Genomic DNA, 18,907 nt, shown 5'->3' with positions numbered 1-18,907 from the left:
CAAATTTTGTTAAGCAAGCATAGAGAAAAACACACAATATGAATCTTTTATCAAAAGACAGGCCAAGTTTTCTCCATTTCAAAGTTTAGGAAATACACAGATCATTTAGTCACTATGTTAAAGTCTAAAAATATTTTGTTAAAACAGCATAGTCCCAGAAGAAATATTTTCACAAATTCATAAAGAAAATGTAAATGATATACATTTTACATAAATATATCATTCTATTGTATTTATCTGATCTTAAATTAAAATCTTCCCAGTGAGTGGTAATTATACATTTTACTGCTTATGTAAATACTGTCATAAATGGTTATTTTGGAGAAAATGAGGACATTCAAAATGTTAATAAAAGCTGTCATCATCCAAGACTGCAACACAAAGGAAAGAATATAATTCCCATCCAATTATAAACCATTTTAGATAACAAGATTTTATTTAGTATGCTCTAGTTCTGTAATTTCCTCATGTATATATGTGGACAGACAGACATAGATACACACCCATATAAATACATATATGCTAATTCATAAATATAAGACACATAAAAGCCAGAAAAAACGAGTTTCTAGTAATATACCTACAAATAAATATAAAACAAAATCAAACCCCCAAACCAAATCCCCTTCCACATTTAAAAATGGATAGAGGATAGGGTCCTTTCTCTTTAGGTGAACTGGAAACTTTTCAAAGCATTTGAAATGGTGTTCTTTGTTTGTTTTTTTGTTTATGGTTTTTTTTTTTTTGGGGGGGGGAGGGAAGAAATGCCCTTACTAACTCATCCATGTACTATATAAGAATTTGTTGTCGTGGCTGGTTTGGCTCAGTGGATAGAGCGTCAGCCTGCGGACTGAAGGGTCCCAGGTTTGATTCCGGTCAAGGGCATGTACCTGGGTTGCGGGCACATCCCCAGTGGGGAGTGTGCAGGAGGCAGCTGATCGATGTTTCTCTCTCATCGATGTTTCTAACTCTCTATCCCTCTCCCTTCCTAACTGTAAAAAATCAATAAAATATATTTTAAAAAAAAATTGTGAAATGTTTGCTCAATGGTTTTTCTCCTTCACAGGGAATGGTGTTGCAGATCTTTGACAAAACAGTATCAAGAGTTTTTAAAGCATTTTTTATTTTTTAGCTTAATTTTTTTAGTATTAAAATAATGTGAAAAGTAATGCCGATGGAGTTAGTTATAAAGAAGCAATGTGGCGACTGACAATATTAAAGCTTGCACCTTTTTTTTTAAATTTCAAAGTGCAAACAAGTATTTTCTAAGTCTGAGTACATGAGTTAATATGTACAAGGATATGTCAAAGTCATGTAACTGCTAATCACAGTTATATATTGTGAATAAAATTCTATTTTATACATGTTAATTATGTGTGGATTCAAATTTCACACTTTTTTTTTTTTTGCCTTTGTTCTGCATTTATAGAAAATTCTTAGTCTGCAGTGGTTTACTATAAGAGTAGTAAGGTTATTTTCAAAATGTAGTGACCTGACAAAATTGCATTTATTAGAAATAAAAGATTTACCAAATAGAAAGCTATAGTTTAAAAATAAAATGTACTTGCAAAGTGTTCTTTTGAATATTTAGGAAAGTTTAGTATATATGCATGTATATATACACACATATAGCTACCAAAATTTAAATCATTTTATTCTCAAAGATTATTTTAAAGGCAAAAAGAGTTGTGTGAAGAAAAGTAAAGCATATTAAAAACCTAAGTAAATTAATGATTACCAAATCGCAACTCTAAGCTGATAATCTTTCAAGGCATGGAAGAGATCAAATAAGTGAAAAATTTTCATGGTGAAAATAACATGACCAAACATGTCAAATGCTCATGCAAAAAAAAAAAAAAAAGACAATAATCATCAAGGACAGCGCATTTACTAATGCTACATTGAGTAAATATTTATAATTTACTAAGATTGAAAAACATGTTACGCATACACATACACACAGACCTATTAACAAAACAAACCAAGAAACTTGGTGTATGCTGAAGCTGTGACTATCAGACACCAGTACGTATCCCAAAAGCATGAAACTGAACATAAAATGCAAGAAACATTTTCTAATTTTACCAATTATCCTGGGCAATACTCTAAGAGAGACTACCAAATATTTTCCCTTCATTTCTCCTTCAACTCTTCAGGGTCCTCAATTTTGGAAAAAAAATCAACCTACTTTCCATATTTGAACTCCATTCAGCTTAAGTAGGTAAGAAGTGGTTTGTATAAATAATGCATGGAGATGTTCAGAGACTAGTGTTGCTTCTGCAAGAATTCAGGTAATACGGACTTTATGAAGATATCTTAGAACACTTCTAATGAGGTACCATCTACTTTCCTTGATATAAACTTTCTCTACTATTCAACTTACTTCATAATGTTGCAATACTTCATTTTTGACTAAGTATCCATAGAATTGTGCCTCTAAGTTTCAAATCACTAAATATCTCCTTATCCTAGAAGTAAAATGGTTTTCCAAAAATTTAAGTTCTAGTCCTAGGCAGTCAAATATCTCCCATGTCATGTGCTTAACTAATTCTTTCTTCTTTTTACTTACATTTTCCTTGATGAAACATTCTACTAGTTCACACTTTGTAGTTTCCAAATGTTCACAATTTTAATTTGCCTTCTTAAACTCATCCATGTCACCTTCAACATATATCACAGTCCTCATTCAACTATTAAGGTCATGAATATTTATATTTATTTAATTTGGGAGATGTAATAAAAGTAATATGATTTTTATAGGTATATTTACTTTATCTCTTTATAACTATATTTATCCTTTTCTCTTTACTAGATTAAGGTAGACTATACATAAAAGCATGGGCTTTAATCACATCAACTGGGATTCTAGTAGCTCCACTACTTTCTACTTGTGATCTTGGGGGAGGAGCTACCTTTTATCATAAAAAAATGAGAATGTTAAAATACTTAACATCACAAAATCACACGGAATTAAGTGAGAGAATTAAGATAAAGAGCATATATGTTAGGAATTCTTTAAAACAGTATGATCATACCAAATACCAAGAATTCAAATTTAGTATTCAACAAATACTGAAAGCCTTCCTTGAGCAAAATGTGTAATACTTAACACTGGGAAGAAACAAATATGAGTAAGAAGGGACCTTTGTAAGTCCTTAACAGAAATAAAAGGTATATAAATACAAATGAGCTCAAGGCAAGAAAAAAGAAAACAACATTATGGGTAGCTGGAAAGAGAAGTAAGGCTTTTCTACTTTTACAGACAAAGTGCTACCTGAGAAAGGAGAGGGAAACCTAATTTCCCTAGTACTTACACACTTTCCATCCCCAATTCATTGCTTCATTCATATAAACTATCACTTCCCAAACATAGTATACCTCCATAAATTTGGAATTTGAGTCTATGTCTAGAAATTCCTTCTCTTTTTCTTGGCAACTTTTCTTTAAGACCTCTTCAAATGTCCTCCTAAGTGAAGCCATTTTAAAACTTATCAAAATGCAACTTAATTATTGAATATAGTATGTCTATCACATATGTCGATCACACCAGATAGCGAGTACCTCAAGAACAAAAACTGTACTACATCTTATTTATTTTGTATCCCTCTCCTCTGCCTCTCCAACCAACACCTACTTCTCAGCTTAGTGTTTGGCACATAATTAGGACCCAATAAATATTTGTTGAATGAACAATTAATAAATAACTACAGAATTATTGGGAATTACAGAGAAGAAAAATGTCAAGGGAAACTTTTAGCCCTGTCAACTAGGAAAATATTAGCAAGGTTAGGGGGAAAAATGGGAGCAAAAGCATTCTGGACAAATGAAACAACATAAACAAAGACTATAGGATGTAAAATTGAACACTGCACACGATGATCTAAAAGGGCGAGAAATTCTAATAGACCATGAGCACCTCACAGAAAAGAATCTGCATCCTTCATATTTATCCCTATTTTTCCCATTACTTAAAAATATTTTTAAAATACATAGCTATAATACAAATGTCTAATGCCATTTAATCTCTAAATTAGAACATAACATGCTAAAACTTTAGTTAAAGTCCCATTTGAACTAAGTTAGGATGCCATTGTCTCTTAGTAAAGTAATGATGTTTAAATAGAACTTGCTAGGTGGCTAAAATTTAGCTAAAGTACATATCTACAATGAAAAGAAAAGTTCTATAATATGAGTAAATAAACAAGAGAGTGCAACAAAAATAACTTTAAAGCTTATTCTAAATATGACTATGTTCATCTTTTTTTAAAAAAAATAGTAGTTAATCAAGTATTTAAGCACTATTTAAATTTCCAATCCTTATCCACACTCTTCCCAACAGTTTGTTTGAGTCAGGACCCAAATATGAAAAAACACTGAAGTAAATGAAAATTTTTTTAAACTAGAACAGGTTGAAGGGCAGATGTAAAGATTGCTGAGGGCAACTTTTCTGTACTTTTGCATCTTAAGTTAGTGACATTGGTTCTTCATTTTTTAATTTATCAGTGTTTTGCAATTATAAGCCGGAATTATATTTGATTTATTTACAAATGGACTGAAGTAAAAAGGAAAAGTAGTGTAAAGTGCTTTTCCAGAAGTAAATGTTTTGAGATGCAAAGGGAAAAGTAATACAATGCATTTATTTGGCTGTATTAGTTCCTTTAGGGCAGTGGTTCTCAACCTTGGCTGCACATTAGAATCACCTGGGAATCTTTTTAAAATCCTGATTTCTGGGCCTCATCATTAGTAACAAAGATACAGAATTTCCGGAGGATGAGGCCCAGAAATCAGGATTTTAAAGAGATTCCCAGGAGATTCTAATGTGCAGCCAAGGTTGAGAACCACTGCTTTAGGGGATGAGATGGAACTGTTATTTCCTCTGTGCAAATATCATTATTCCCCTGTGCCCTATCACGTTTAGCCTTGCAGAGTAAGGTACTCATTAAAAACTTATTGACTGTATAAGGGCCTGCCCCATTCCCTACGACAAAGCCCTGGAAAAGAAGCCCTTCGTTACGGATGCCAGGTTCTGACTCTGTGTTGGTCCTCATCTAACACCTGCATTGAAGTAACTTTATATTAGCTCTGTTTGGAGCCCTAGACCAGTTAATTTTGCTACAATGTATCCTGCCATCTTGAGTCACCACACAAAAACAAAACCCTTATGTCATCTACCTCTTCTCTTATTTTTACACCAAAATTGCTCTATGCTTTTTCCTGATCCAATATCAAACTATTTCCATTTGCCCCATAACTTTATACTGTATATAATGGTAAACAAACTCACTTTTATCTTAAACCTTGCAGGTCACAGTGTTGCCATCACATATGTGTCTTCCTATCGATGTGAATGATCATCCAGCTGCCTTGCCTGTTAGTTCTTAGACTAAAGCAGTTCCAACGACTTTCACTGCACTTCAGCTACCTTTGTGTGGCCACATTAATGGGCCATCAATTCAATAAAATGTTCTAACTATTAAGTCAAATTAAAATATTCTACTTTAACACACAAACTGCCTATATTCTTCCAACTCTTTAACTACAGTGCACTATGTTGTTCTGGGATTGTATTAAGTCCCCCAAGTCCCTTGGGCCCTCCATTTGTCCTTTCACATTTATAACTTAGGCCAGATCCCAGCTGGTGATCTCAACTGCTCTTCCATCACCATCTGAAATTCCTCTTCAACCCTATTTTTCTGTCACAGCACTGGATAATTCCAGTTAGTGCTAGAATCTGCTTTCTTGGCTCTTTTAATTCTGAACACTTACGGCTATGTGGGAGGAAGGTCGTCCAGAATGGATCGATCCAGTGATCTCACTGGGTCCTTAGTGGCCCAATAATCCCCAAATAAGTAGTGTCTAAGTCAGATACCTTTTCTACTTCTATCAAACATTATTCCAAATTATGACATTTCTGAATCCTTTAACATAACTCATTTGTTTCTATCCCAACTGATGGCTTGCTCTCTTCTAGTCTATGAAGTATCATGGCATCCTCCTTCAACCTCTCCCTGTCTTCCCTCCTTCCCTAAAAACATATCTACTGCCACATACACGCCCTCATCCTTCACAGAAACACCTCTCCAAATATGGCCTTAATTCCATTTTCTCCTCCTTTTTCAGTCTTCAGATTTCTATGTACATCTTTAATTAAGCCCTTTCCTACTGGTGTCTTCAATTTATAAAAATCTCAAGTCGCTACCATCTTTAAAATAAAGGAACCAGAAAAACCTCAGTCTTCTTAGTGATACTAAACACTCTGAAAACCCACAACAAGTATCTGTATGGCTCACTCCATTTAGCTTTCTTTCTTACCTTCGTTACTGCCCTTTTCTCTCTGGCCTCAAGAATACTGTCTACTAAAAGAAGTCTTTTAGATGGGGTTTCAAATTGTCAAATAACGGAACACCAATGTTCCAAAATGAACCATGGCATTTAGAACTTCAACACACAGCACTTCTTGCTCTTCCTTTCTCCTGTTTATTCTCTTGTTTTACCTATGACTGCCTTCCTCTCTCAAAAGCATCTCTTCAAATGAACAAGCAAAGGAATTAGGAAAACAATTTTGGATGGGGGAGGTAGTAAAGATAATGCCTTATTAGGGGCTTAAATACACAAAAGTCTAAATTGGTGAAAATTTTAAAAGCTCTAAACAGAAGAAATAAAATGGCGGTTACAGTTATTAATTTAAAATATAATTTTCATAATCCTGAGGAATATTTGGTTACTATAATGGAAAAATTATTTCAAACAATTTAAAGCCAACCTATTAGCCATAGATGATAAAGAATTCTTATTTCTCTTTCAGAGAAGTACCTCTTTTCAAGAGGATCAAAATCCTTTTCATTTTTACCTGCAGATACAAATCAGTGGAAAATTTAAGAAGATCTCATTTATTTAAAATTTAATATTTTAATTATAGATTTGTCATTTTTTAGCTTAACCTCAGTAAAACAGGAGGCCAACACACTCCAAGCTTTTTTTGAATAACAGACCTATCAGTAAAAATATATAGATACATCTCTCCTTACTGTGCTACTATAAAGCATAAATAAAATATAAAAAAGAATTTGATCAATAAATATAAATAGAAGTTCTTGTATTTTCTTTTCCAAAGAATCATCATGTATAACTGCCCCATTAAAGAACATTACTCTGGACTACCAAGAAGAAAAACAAACAATATATTGAATGGTTTGATATCACGCTAACTTTATACATTGATTTGTAAGAAATTCATCTGTTTAACATGTTAAGGTTTTTTAAAAATAAAATTTTAATAGTGCTATTTATTCGCAGTGTCATAAGGAATACATACATTTGACTGTGATGAAAAGGGAAAAAATCATACTTTTATGTTTAAATTATAAAGAGTTGTGGATTACTATCACATTTAGTGATGTAGCAATCTTGTGAATTTTCTAATGCATTTATTAAAGAGGTTCAATGAATTCTCTCAGACAGTAAGATCTAGCTTCAGCTAGAACACTGGAGCACCACAAGTCTAAAAATCCATCTTATTTTAACACAATATTATAAGCTAAGAAGGAAACATTCAAACTTAGACAAAACACAGAGAACTAATTACAAAATGCCAACATAAGAAACAAATAATTATACATATTTTTTAAATGTATATAATAATACTGAATTCATAAATTTAGTGCGGAATTCATTCCAAACAGTAGTGTGAATACGAAAGTTAAAATAAAAGAAAATGCAACCACTCTCATTCCCACCTCTTTGAAAGGAACTCAGTAGACCCAGTTTTCATTTATTACTTTCTGCCTGTGATGGATCATAGTATTAAGGTGCTCAGCCTTGCCAACTCCACCTTTATTACACAGAAGCTCTCAAGAATTCAAGAACTTTTAAAGTAAAAGTTATTTAGTTGTGGTATACCTCAGAACTGAAAAGCCTTAATTAGCTTAAAGTCCTGTGATGAGGACAGAGTGCACCTATAATGCTTTTAAAAATAACCCTTTACTTACGTCAATAGGGACCAGAAGACTCTTGCCAAGATGTTGATTAAAAGAGAGGCACCAGGCTTCAGTGTAACCATTCATATTAGGAACATACTTCTTTATTGTCTCATCATTCAGTCTCAGCCATACACCATCATCATTGTGGATCTGTGAGAAATAAGCATCAAAAACGAGCCATGGCCTCCTGTAACTCCTATGAGGCTAGCAGGGGCTGAAAGGCTACAAAGCAGGCAAATAATGGTGGACATGGAGATTAAGCATCTAGTTTTGCAGAAGGTAAGTATGAGAGAACCTTTAAGGAAAAAAGCATCAAGGGCACACCAAGCAATATATTTCACATGATGAGATTGTAAAAATAATGTCACGTAGGAGTAAAAGTACAAAGATATTACACTTTAAAATAAAAACTTGAAACATAAAACCAGATGTTTCCCAAAAGAACATGTCTTCCTTCCCCTCAATTTAGATTTTAATAATCAGAACTTGTTTTTTTTTTATTAGAAAAATATACTGTCAAAGTTAAAGCAATAAACACATTTAAAAATAAACAACATGAACTATACTCATTTTCAATGAGTGCTTATACAGATTCTGACTGCTATGTTAACTAAGTTCCTTTCATTTTAAAAATATAATTTTAGCCAGACAGGATGGCTAGGTGGTTGAGTATCAACCTATGAACCAGGAGGTCACAGTTTGATTCCCAGTCAGGGCACATGCCTGGGTTGTGGGATCCATCCACAGTGAGGGGCTTGCAGGAGGCAGTCAGTCAGTCAATGATTCTCTCTCATCATTGATGTTTTTGTCTCTCCTTTTCTCCCTTTCCCTTCCTCTCTGAAATCTATCTATCTATCTCTTTAGTTATTTTTTTATTGATAAAGAAAAATAAATGAAATGCTTAAAACTCAATGAACACATTTTGAAAAACAATTTTCCAAACACTACCTAAACTAGTTAAAAGATATTCTAATAAAAAATTTAGTAACCTTACTATTGCGCAAACAAATTCAAAAACTTTCTGTTCAAGATTACCAGGTGTCTCGTTATAAATTACCTCATCAATAAAAGTGATCGTTCCATTGACTTTCACTATGCCTATCTGCTCACTCTGAAGGGAAGGGTGACTGCGGATACGGAGCCCTGCACTGTCCTTGGCCACAAATTTTCGAACCTGAGAAAAGCAAAGATAGGGAAAATCATGGGATAGAGATCACATAAGCAGTAAGAGATAAAATTAAACAGATTTGAATGTATTATTAATTCTAATAAAGTTTCTAAAATTACTGGTAGCTGCTTTCCTTGTGCAAGTAACAGTGGTTTATTTATAACAAAAGTATTAAAGTGTACATTACTGAAAAAATTAGAAAATTATTAATATATATTTATATTTTCCTCTCTAAATTTTGAAGACATGATAAAAAGGAGAAAAGAACTATAATTTTATTGTTAGAAAAGTATAATATAAATTCTTTACCAATGTTTCCTTTTTAATAAAGTTTACAAAAATTCCTCTATTTACTTTCAATGTTAGGAAATTAATTTTTCTTAGTAGCAAGGATACTTTAACTTTGCAAACTTTATACACTTCTGAGCAGTAGACTTTTTGTTAGTTGTAAATTTTCAATGAACAGAAAGTACACAAGGCCTATAAATTACTTAAGTCTTACACAAAGAAGCCAAAAAGTACAGGTTATACTATTTAGAAAAGATTAGAATTATCATGGACAACTATTTAAAATTATTGAGGGAGATTTAGAATTCAAATATTAAAGTCAAATAAAATATCAGATGTTTGATGGCCACTTTGCAGCAACAATGAAGAAAATTAATAAATCTCTGACTGATTCAGATTCTGATTTCATCCTATCCTAACCTTATTTGGTTGAGGTTCAGTCTTTGGTTTGACCAGCTGAGTTCCCGGTGGTATCATCCCTTTAGGTGGGTCTTTGACTTTTACTTCTAGGCCAGCATCTGTAAGAAAAGGAAGTGAACTGTAATGTTTGAGAATACAAGAAAGGGAGGATTCTTGTACCTAACCATATAAACTATCACAGGCTATTTTAAACAGTTGAAACAAATATCTGAATTCTGTTCTTTTAAGGTCACTGATATTTATAGTTAACAAAGAGAAGTATTTGAAAAATGGCCCTGAGATTCCAAATTGGTGTCTTAGAGTTCAAGGAAAAGAGTTCACATTCCTTATCTGGACACATGAAATCATAATGAGATCTTGAAGGGCAGAACTTCTGTGAAGGGAAACCCAACCTCACCACCACCCAGACTGGCCTCAGATGCAAACTGGGACCCTACAGCCTCTCTGGACAAAGACCTGTTACCAGCTGCAGACCCACGGACACCGAAACTCCAGCCATCCTGGCCGTAGATTCCTGTGAGTCACAGAGTGCATCCCCCTCCTGCTGGCCCGCTGCAGCAGCATAGAGCCTGTGTAACCCATAGTGCATGAGTGGGCCTCTCGCTGACACAGGGCGCCCGTGCAACCCAGTTTCCTAGCAGGCCTGCAACTCTGATTCTTGGCACCTGTGCGAGGCTGCAAGGAGCGCCAATGACTCAGAGTCTCAGTGCATACATATGGGGACTCTGACTCTTGGCATGCAGGAGAGGCCGCACTGAGCACCAGTGACTCTAATTCTCGGCGTATGAGTGCACAGAGACTCTGCTTCTCAGCATGCGTGGGCAGGGATTCTGATAATCAGTGCATGCGTGGCTGCATCAAGCACCAGTGATGCAGATTCTTGGTGCACACACACGGGGGCTTGGACTCTTGGTGCATGTGAGCGGGGACTCTGATTCTCGGTGCACGTGTGTGTGGGAAATCTGATCCTTGGCACGTGCGCGAAGCTGAACCAAGCACCAGTGACTCTGATTCTCAGCTCATGCATGCGGGGACTCTGATTCTCGGTGCTCGTGACTCCCGCTGACCCAAGGCAGCCACGCGCCTCGGTGCCTGTGCTCGGGTTGCCCGAGGCTCCCACCGCATGTGGCTCAGGCCCCTGCAATTCTGCACTTGGACCTTCTGGTGATAGACAAAATGGGGAGACAACAAAACAATCACAAAAGGAAAGAAAAGGAGGAATCAACAAGAAAGGAGCTAAATGTAAAAGAGGCATGCAAGCCCTAACCGGTTTGGCTAAGTGGGTAGAGCAACGGCCTGTGGACTGATGGTCCCAGGTTCGATTCCGGTCAGGGGCATGTACCTTGGTTGTGGGCACATCCCCAGCGGGGGGTGTGCAGGAGGAAGCTGATCGGTGTTTCTCTCTCATTGATGTTTCTAACTCTCTATGCCTCTCCCTACCTCTCTGTAAAAAAATCAATAAAATATATTAAAAAAAAGAGGCATGCAATATGTCAGAAAAAGGATTCAGAGTAATGGTCATACAGTTCATAAACCAGATGGACGAGAAAATCAACAACCTATGCAAGAATCAGGAGGAAATCAAAAGTTAGATAGCTACACTAAGGAACAGGATGGAAGGTTTCAACAGCAGACTAGAAGACGTGGAGGACTGAATTAGTGAGTTAAATTAAGTAGAGAAACAAGCCCAACCTGAACAGCAATTGGAGAAAAAAAATAAAAAGCAGGAGCCTAAGGGAGCTTTGGGACAACATGAAACGAAGTAGCATACATATAATAGGGGTGCCAGAGGGACAAAGTGAGCAACAAGGATTATCTGAAGAAATAAGACAGAAAACTTCCCTGAGATGTGGAAGAAAAAGTCACACAAGCACAAAGACCCAAACAAGATGAACCCAAAAAGACCCACACCAAAACACGTCATCATTACAAAGGCAAACATTAACAACAAAGAGAGAATCTTAAAGGCTGCAAGAGAGAGAGACAGAAAGTTACCTACAAAGGATCTCCCATCAGATTATCAAATGATTTCTCAACAGAAACACATCAGGCCAGAAGGGAATGGAATAAAGTACACAAAGTGATGCAAAGCAAGGAACTGAACCCAAGAATACTCTATCCAGCAAGGATATCAATCAAAATTGAAGGGGAAATCAGGAGCTTCACAGACAAAAAAAAGGCTAAGGGAGTTTATCACTACCAAGCCAGCAATGCAAGAAATGCTAAAGGTAAGGTTGTAAAAAGAATAGAAAGGGAAGAAGGAACACAGGCATAAAGAATATAAATGGCTACAAACAAGTACCTATCAATAATAACATTAAATGTAAATGGACTAAATGCTCCAATCAAAAGACATCAAGTGACTGGATAAGAAAACATGACCCATATATATGCTGTCTACAAGAGACCCACCTCAGAACAAGGGACTCATACAGACTGAAAGGATAGAAAAATATCTTTCAGACAAATGGAAATGAAATAAAAGCTGGGGTAGTAATACTTATATCCAACAAAATAGATCTCAGAGTGAAGGCCATAACAAGAGACAAGTAAGGCCACTTCATAATCCTAAAGGGATCGATACAACAAGAGGATATAGTTCTGGTAAACATATATGCACCCAATGCAGGATCACCCAAATACATAAAAAGACTTCTGGAAGATATCAAGGGAGAGAATTTACAGCAATACAGTCATAGTATGGGACTAATACTGCACTGACAACACTGGGTAAATCCTCTAGACAAAAATTCAGCAAAGAAACAGCAATCTTAAATGACTCATGGGATCAGATGGACTTAATTAACATCTTCAGGACATTCCAACCCAAAGCTACAGAATATACATTCTTCTCAAGTGCAGACGGGACATTTTCAAAGATAGACCACATACTGGAACACAAGCAAAGTCTCTTCAAATTCAAGAAGGTTAATATCATATCAAGCATCTTCTCAGATCACAATGGCAAAAAATTAGAAATCAACTACAATAAAAACAATGAAAAACAAACAAACACTTGAAGGCTAAATAGCATGCTATTAAACAATGATTGGGTTACCAAAGAGATCAAAGAAGAAATTAAAAACATCCTGGAAACAAATGACAACACAACAATTCAAACTCTATGGGACACAGTGAAAGCAGTCCTGAGAGGGAAGTTCATAGCATTACAGGCCTGCCTCAAAAAAAACAAGAAAAACTGAGAATAAACCACTTAACTCTACAATGTGAAGAATTAGAAAGACAGCAACAAGAAAATCCCAGATTGAGCAGAAGGAAGAAAACAATAAAGATCAGAGCAGAAAAAATGACATGAAGACCAAAAAACAATACAAAAGATCAATGAAACCAAGAGCTGGTTCTTTGAAAGGATAAACAAGATTGATGAACCTCTAGCCAGGCTCACCAAGAAGCAAAGAGAGAGGACCCAAATAAACAAAATCAGAAATGAAAGAGGCAAAATAACAACAGACCCCACAGAAATAAGAAGAAACGTAAAAAAAAATACTATGAGCAACTCTATTTCAACAAACTGGTAAACCTAGAAGAAATGGACATATTCCTAGAAAAATACGACCTTCCAAAACTCAATCAGAAAGAATAAAAAAATCTGAGTAGGCCGATAACTATGGAGGAAATTGAAGCAGTAATAAAAATAATTCCAACAAACAAAAGCCCTGGACCAGACAAATTAACAGTGGAGTTTTCTTAAGCATTCAAAGAAGAATTTAAACCTATCCTACTCAGACTATTCCAAAAAATTCAAGAGGAAGCAACACTTCCCAAGCTCTTGTTACAAAGCCAGCATTACCCTAATCCCAAAATCAGATAAAGACAATACAAAGAAAGAGAATTACAGGCCAATACCCCTCATGAACATAGATGCCAAAATTATCAACAAAATTCTAGCAAATCGGATCCAGCATTACATTAGAAAGATCATACACCATGACCAAGTGGGATTTATTCCAGGCATTCAAGGATGGTACAATATCTGCAAATCAATAAACATGACATACCACATAAGCAAATTGAGAAATAAAAACCATATAATCATATCATTGATGCAGAAAAAACATTTGACAAAATCCAACACCCTTTCTTGATAAAAACTCTCAGCAAGGTAGGAATAGAAGGATTATACCACAACATATTAAGCCATCAATGACAAACCTACAGCAAACATCATACTCAGTGGGCAAAAACTAAAATCATTTCCCCTAAGAACAGGAACAAATAGGGATGCCCACTCTCACCACTCCTGTTTCACATAGTACTGGAAGTACTAGCCATAGCAATTAGACAAGAAGAAGAAATAAAAGACATTCAAATTGGAAAAGAAGAAGTAAAACTGTCCTGATTTGCAGATGACATGATATTGACACAGAAAATCCTAAAGATTCCATCAAAAAACTACCAGAATTAATAAATGAATTTGGCAATATAGCAGGATACAAAATTAACACCCAGAAATCTATGGCTTTTTTATACACCAATAATGAACTCATAGAAAGAGAAACTAAAAAAAATCCCATTTACTATTGCAACAAAATAATTAAGATACCTGGGAATAAATTTAACCAAGGAGGTGAGAGACCTGTACTCAGAAAATTACAGGACCCAGAAAAAACAGATAGAGGAAGACATAAACCAATGGAAGAATATATCATGTTCTTGGATTGGTAGAATCAACATCATTAAAATGTCCATACTACCCAAAGCAATCTATAAGTTCAATGCAATTCCCACTAAAATACCAATGGCATATTTCCAAAACCTAGAACAAACTCTCCAAAAATTCATCTGATATAAAAAAAGACCCTGAGTAGCTGCAGCAATCTTGAGAAAGAACAAAGTTGGAGAGATCACAATACCAGATATCAAGCTATACTACAAATCCACTGTTCTCAAAACTGCCTGGTACTGGCACAAGAACAGACATATAGACCAGTGGAACAGAATAGAGAACCCAGAAATTGACCCAAGCCATTATGCTCACTTAATATTTGACCAAGGAGGCAATAGCATACAATGGAGTCAAGACAGTCACTTCAATAAATGGTGTTGGGAAAATTGGACAGAAACATGCAAAAAAATGAAACTAGGCCACCAACTTACACCATACACAAACATAAACTAAAAATGGATAAAAAACGTAAACGTTAAGTAGGGAAACCATATAAATCTTAGAAAAAGTCATACGCAGCAAAATAGCAGACATCTGTCCTAGCAATATCTTTACTGATACAGCTCCTAGAGCAATGGAAACTATGGAGAAAATAAATAAATGGGACTACATCAAAATAAAACCTTCTGCACAGCAAAAGAAACCATCAACAAAACAACTAGAAAGCCCACTGCATGGGAGAACATATTAGCCAATGTTATCACCGATAAGGGTTTAATCTCCAACATTTACAGGGAACTTATACAACGTAACAAAAGGAAGATAAACAATCCCATCAAAGGACCTAAATAGACACTTTTCAAAAGAGGACATTCAGAAAGCCAAGAGACATATGAAAACATGCTCAAAGTCACTAATCATCCGAGAGATGCAAATCAAAACAACAATGAGGTACCATCTCACACCTGTCAGACTGGCTATCATCAACAAATCAACAAACGCCAAGTGCTGGAGAGGATGTGGAGAAAAAGGAACACTTGTGCACTGCTGGTGGGAATGCAGACTGGTGCAGCCACTATGGAAGACAGTATGGAGTTTACTCAAAATGTTAAAAATGGAACTCCCATTTGACCCAGTGATCCCACTTTAAGGAATATATCCCAAGAAACCAGAAACACCAATCAGAAAGGATAAATGCATCCCTATGTTCATAGCAGCACAATTTACCATAGCTAAGATTTGGAAACTTCCTAAGTGCCCATCAACAGATGAATGGATTAGAAAACTATGGTAGATATACACAACAGAATACTATGCTGCTGTAAAAAAGAAGGGATTCTTACCCTTTGCAACAGCATGGATGGAACTAGAGAGAATTATCCTAAGTGAAATAAGCCAGTCAATGAAAGAAAAATACCACATGATCTCACTCATTTATGGATAATAAAGATCATTATAAACTGATGAACAAAAATAGATACAGAGGCAGAGCAGCATCAAACAGACTGTCAAACTACAGCGGGAAGGCTGGAGAGGGTTGGGGGGGGGGGCGGTAAGAGATCAACTGAAGGACTTGTATGCATGCATATAAGCATATCCAATGGACACAAGACACTGGGGGGTAGGGGAGGCCGGGGGAAGGTCAAGGGGAAAAAAAAAAGGAGACATATGTACACTCTTTGTAATACTTTAAGCAATAAAACAAAATTTTTAAAAAAGATGGTAATATATAATAAAGTTTAAAAGATGCAAAAAAAAGAGAAAATGCCCACAGCATGGGGGAAATATTTGCCAATGTTATCTCTGATAAGGGTTTAATCTACAAAATTTATAGGGAACTCATACAACTTAACAAAAGGAAGATAAGCAATCCAATCAAAAAATGAGCAAAGGACCTAAATTAGCGGTTCTCAACCTGTGGGTCGCGACCCCTTTGGGGGTCGAACGACCCTTTCACAGGGGTCGCCTAAAACCATCGGAAAACACATATATAATTACATCTTGTTTTTGTGATTAATCACTATACTTTAATTAGGTTCAATTTGTAGCAATGAAATTGGGGGTCACCACAACATGAGGAACTGTATTAAAGGGTCGCGGCATTAGGAAGGTTGAGAACCACTGACCTAAATAGACACTTTTCGAAAGAAGACATACAGAAGGCCGATACATATGAAAACACGCTCAAAGTTACTAATCATCTGAGAGATGCAAATCAAAACAACAATGAAGTACCATCTCACACCTGTCAGTATAGCTATCATCAACAAATTGACAAACAGACAAGTGCTGGAGAGGACGTGGAGAAAAAGGAACCCTCTTGCACTACTGGTGGGAATGCAGACTGGTGCAGCCACTGTGGAAAACAGTATGGAGTTTCCTCAAACAATTAAAAATGGAACTTCCATTTCACCCAGTAATCCCACTTCTAGGGATATATTCCAAGAAACCAGAAACACCAATCAGAAAGGATATATGCACCCCTATGTTCACAGCAGCACAATTCACCATAGCTAAGATCTGGAAACTTCCTAAGTGCCCATCAGCAGATGAATGGATTAGAAAACTGTGGTACATCTACACAATGGAATACTATGCTGTGGTAAAAAAAGAAGGAATTCTTACCATTTGCAACAGCATGGATGGAACTGGAGAGCATTATGCTAAGTGAATAAGCCAGTCAGAGAAAGATAAATATCACATGATCTCACTCATTTGTGGAATATAAAGAATATCGTAAACCGATGAACAAAAATAGATACAGAGACAAAGAAGCATTGAACAGACTGTCAAACTTCAGCAGGAAGGCAAGAGAGAGTTGGTATGTGTCGGGGTGGGCATAAAACATCAACCAAAGGACTTGTATGCATGCATATAAGCATATCCAATGGACACAGACACTAGGGGGGTGAGGGCATGTGACGGGAGTCCGAGGGAGGTAAATAGGGGAAAAAAGGAGACATATGTACTACTATTTTTATACTTTAAACAGTAAAAAAAAAAAAAAAAAAAAAAAGAATAAATTATGAGCCCTCTCCCCCCCAAAACAGAAAGAAATCATAATGAAAAAATTAAAAAGAAAAAGAAACCCTTGCATGATTAAACATTATCTCGCAATATCAGATCAGAGTGTGACTCATTATTTATAGCAAGGGTCCTCAAACTACGGCCCGCGGGCCACATGCAAATACAAATATTGTATTTGTTCCCATTTTGGTTTTTTTTTACTTCAAAATAAGATATGTGCAGTGTGCATAGGAATTTGTTCATAGTTGTTGTTTTTTAACTATAGTTGGGCCTCCAACGGTCTGAGGGGCAGTGAACTGGCCCCCCGTTTAAAAAGTTTGAGGACCCCTGATCTATAGCAATCACCTCTATCAATAAGGTGTAACAGTATGATGGTTAAGAACTGGAGTGCATACATTAGACTGTCTTGTTTGTACCCACATCTGCTGCTATGTGATCCTCTGTGCAAGAACAGCACCTACCTGAATATGCTGTTGTGAGAATGAAATTATTTAAAATATATAAGGTTGGAAATATATTAAGTGCTCAATAAATGTTAGCTATTATTATTATAACTAGAGGCCCGATGCACAAAATTTGTGCAATTGCCTTGGCCTCAGCCTCTGCCCGCTGCCGCCACTGTGGCTGGGGCCTCTGCTGCCTCTGCTGTGGCCCCAGCCCGCTGTGGCTTTGTCCAGAAAGAAGGACATCCGGAAGGACATCTGGTCTAATTAGCATATTACACTTTTATTATTAAAGATCATTCTAATATCTGCCCTTTTCTATGGTCAAATAAGGCCCCAGTCTATTGACAGTTTGTACACCTCAGAACCAAAAAGTTTGCTGAATTAAGGCTTTATGGATATGTTGAAATAAAGGAGAGTGTAACAAAGGCTGAGGATAAAGGTCTTTGGAATGAGATAGATGAATTTGAGATATCTGATTTTACAGATATCTCATTAATGTATATTCCTTATAGTTACATCAATGTAAAGTACCCCTTCACCTTCACTGTAAAAACAAACTACTTGTATTAGTTTCCCAAAGGATATCCTGGTGGAATGTTAATCAGGATTATTTTTATCTCTACCTGTCTCCCTTTTCCTCACATTCAAGGGTTTCATGTAAGGATTAAACAAATATTCTTTATAATTTTTTTTTTATTAAATCTACTGGAGTGAGATTGGTTAATAAAATGATATAGTTTTCAAGCATACAATTCTATAATACATCATTTGTATAGTGTATTGTGTGTTCTCCACCCCAAAGTCAAGTTTTCTTCTATCACAGGTTTTCCCCCTTTACACTCTTCTACTACCCCTCACCCCACCTTTCCCTTTGATAATGACCATACTGCTATCTCTGTCTATATGTTCTTATTTATAATTATTTTGTCTGTTCATTCGTTGCTTTCAGTTT

The 18,907-nt window shown here is 35.8% G+C and overlaps 1 protein-coding gene across 5 annotated transcripts in view; it reads right to left on the bottom strand.

Annotated features, from left to right (window-relative positions):
- The window catches only part of MYCBP2 (MYC binding protein 2), a 310,493-nt gene that overhangs the window by 81,713 nt on the left and 209,873 nt on the right, over positions 1-18,907 (bottom strand). For all 5 annotated transcript variants that reach the window (XM_081083308.1, XM_081083309.1, XM_081083312.1 and 2 more), the window contains exons 50-52: positions 9,856-9,953; positions 9,037-9,153; positions 7,989-8,129 (exon numbers count right to left, since the gene is read on the bottom strand). In XM_081083308.1, the coding sequence (XP_080939434.1) occupies positions 7,989-8,129; positions 9,037-9,153; positions 9,856-9,953 (356 nt within the window). The remainder of the gene's footprint in view (positions 1-7,988; positions 8,130-9,036; positions 9,154-9,855; positions 9,954-18,907) is intronic.

The sequence above is a fragment of the Myotis nattereri genome (genome assembly GCF_964212035.1).
Source record: "Myotis nattereri genome assembly, chromosome: 2".
NCBI lineage: Eukaryota > Metazoa > Chordata > Mammalia > Chiroptera > Vespertilionidae > Myotis > Myotis nattereri.
Note: the sequence above shows the minus strand (reverse complement) of the source record. Positions and strands in the feature narration are given on the sequence as shown.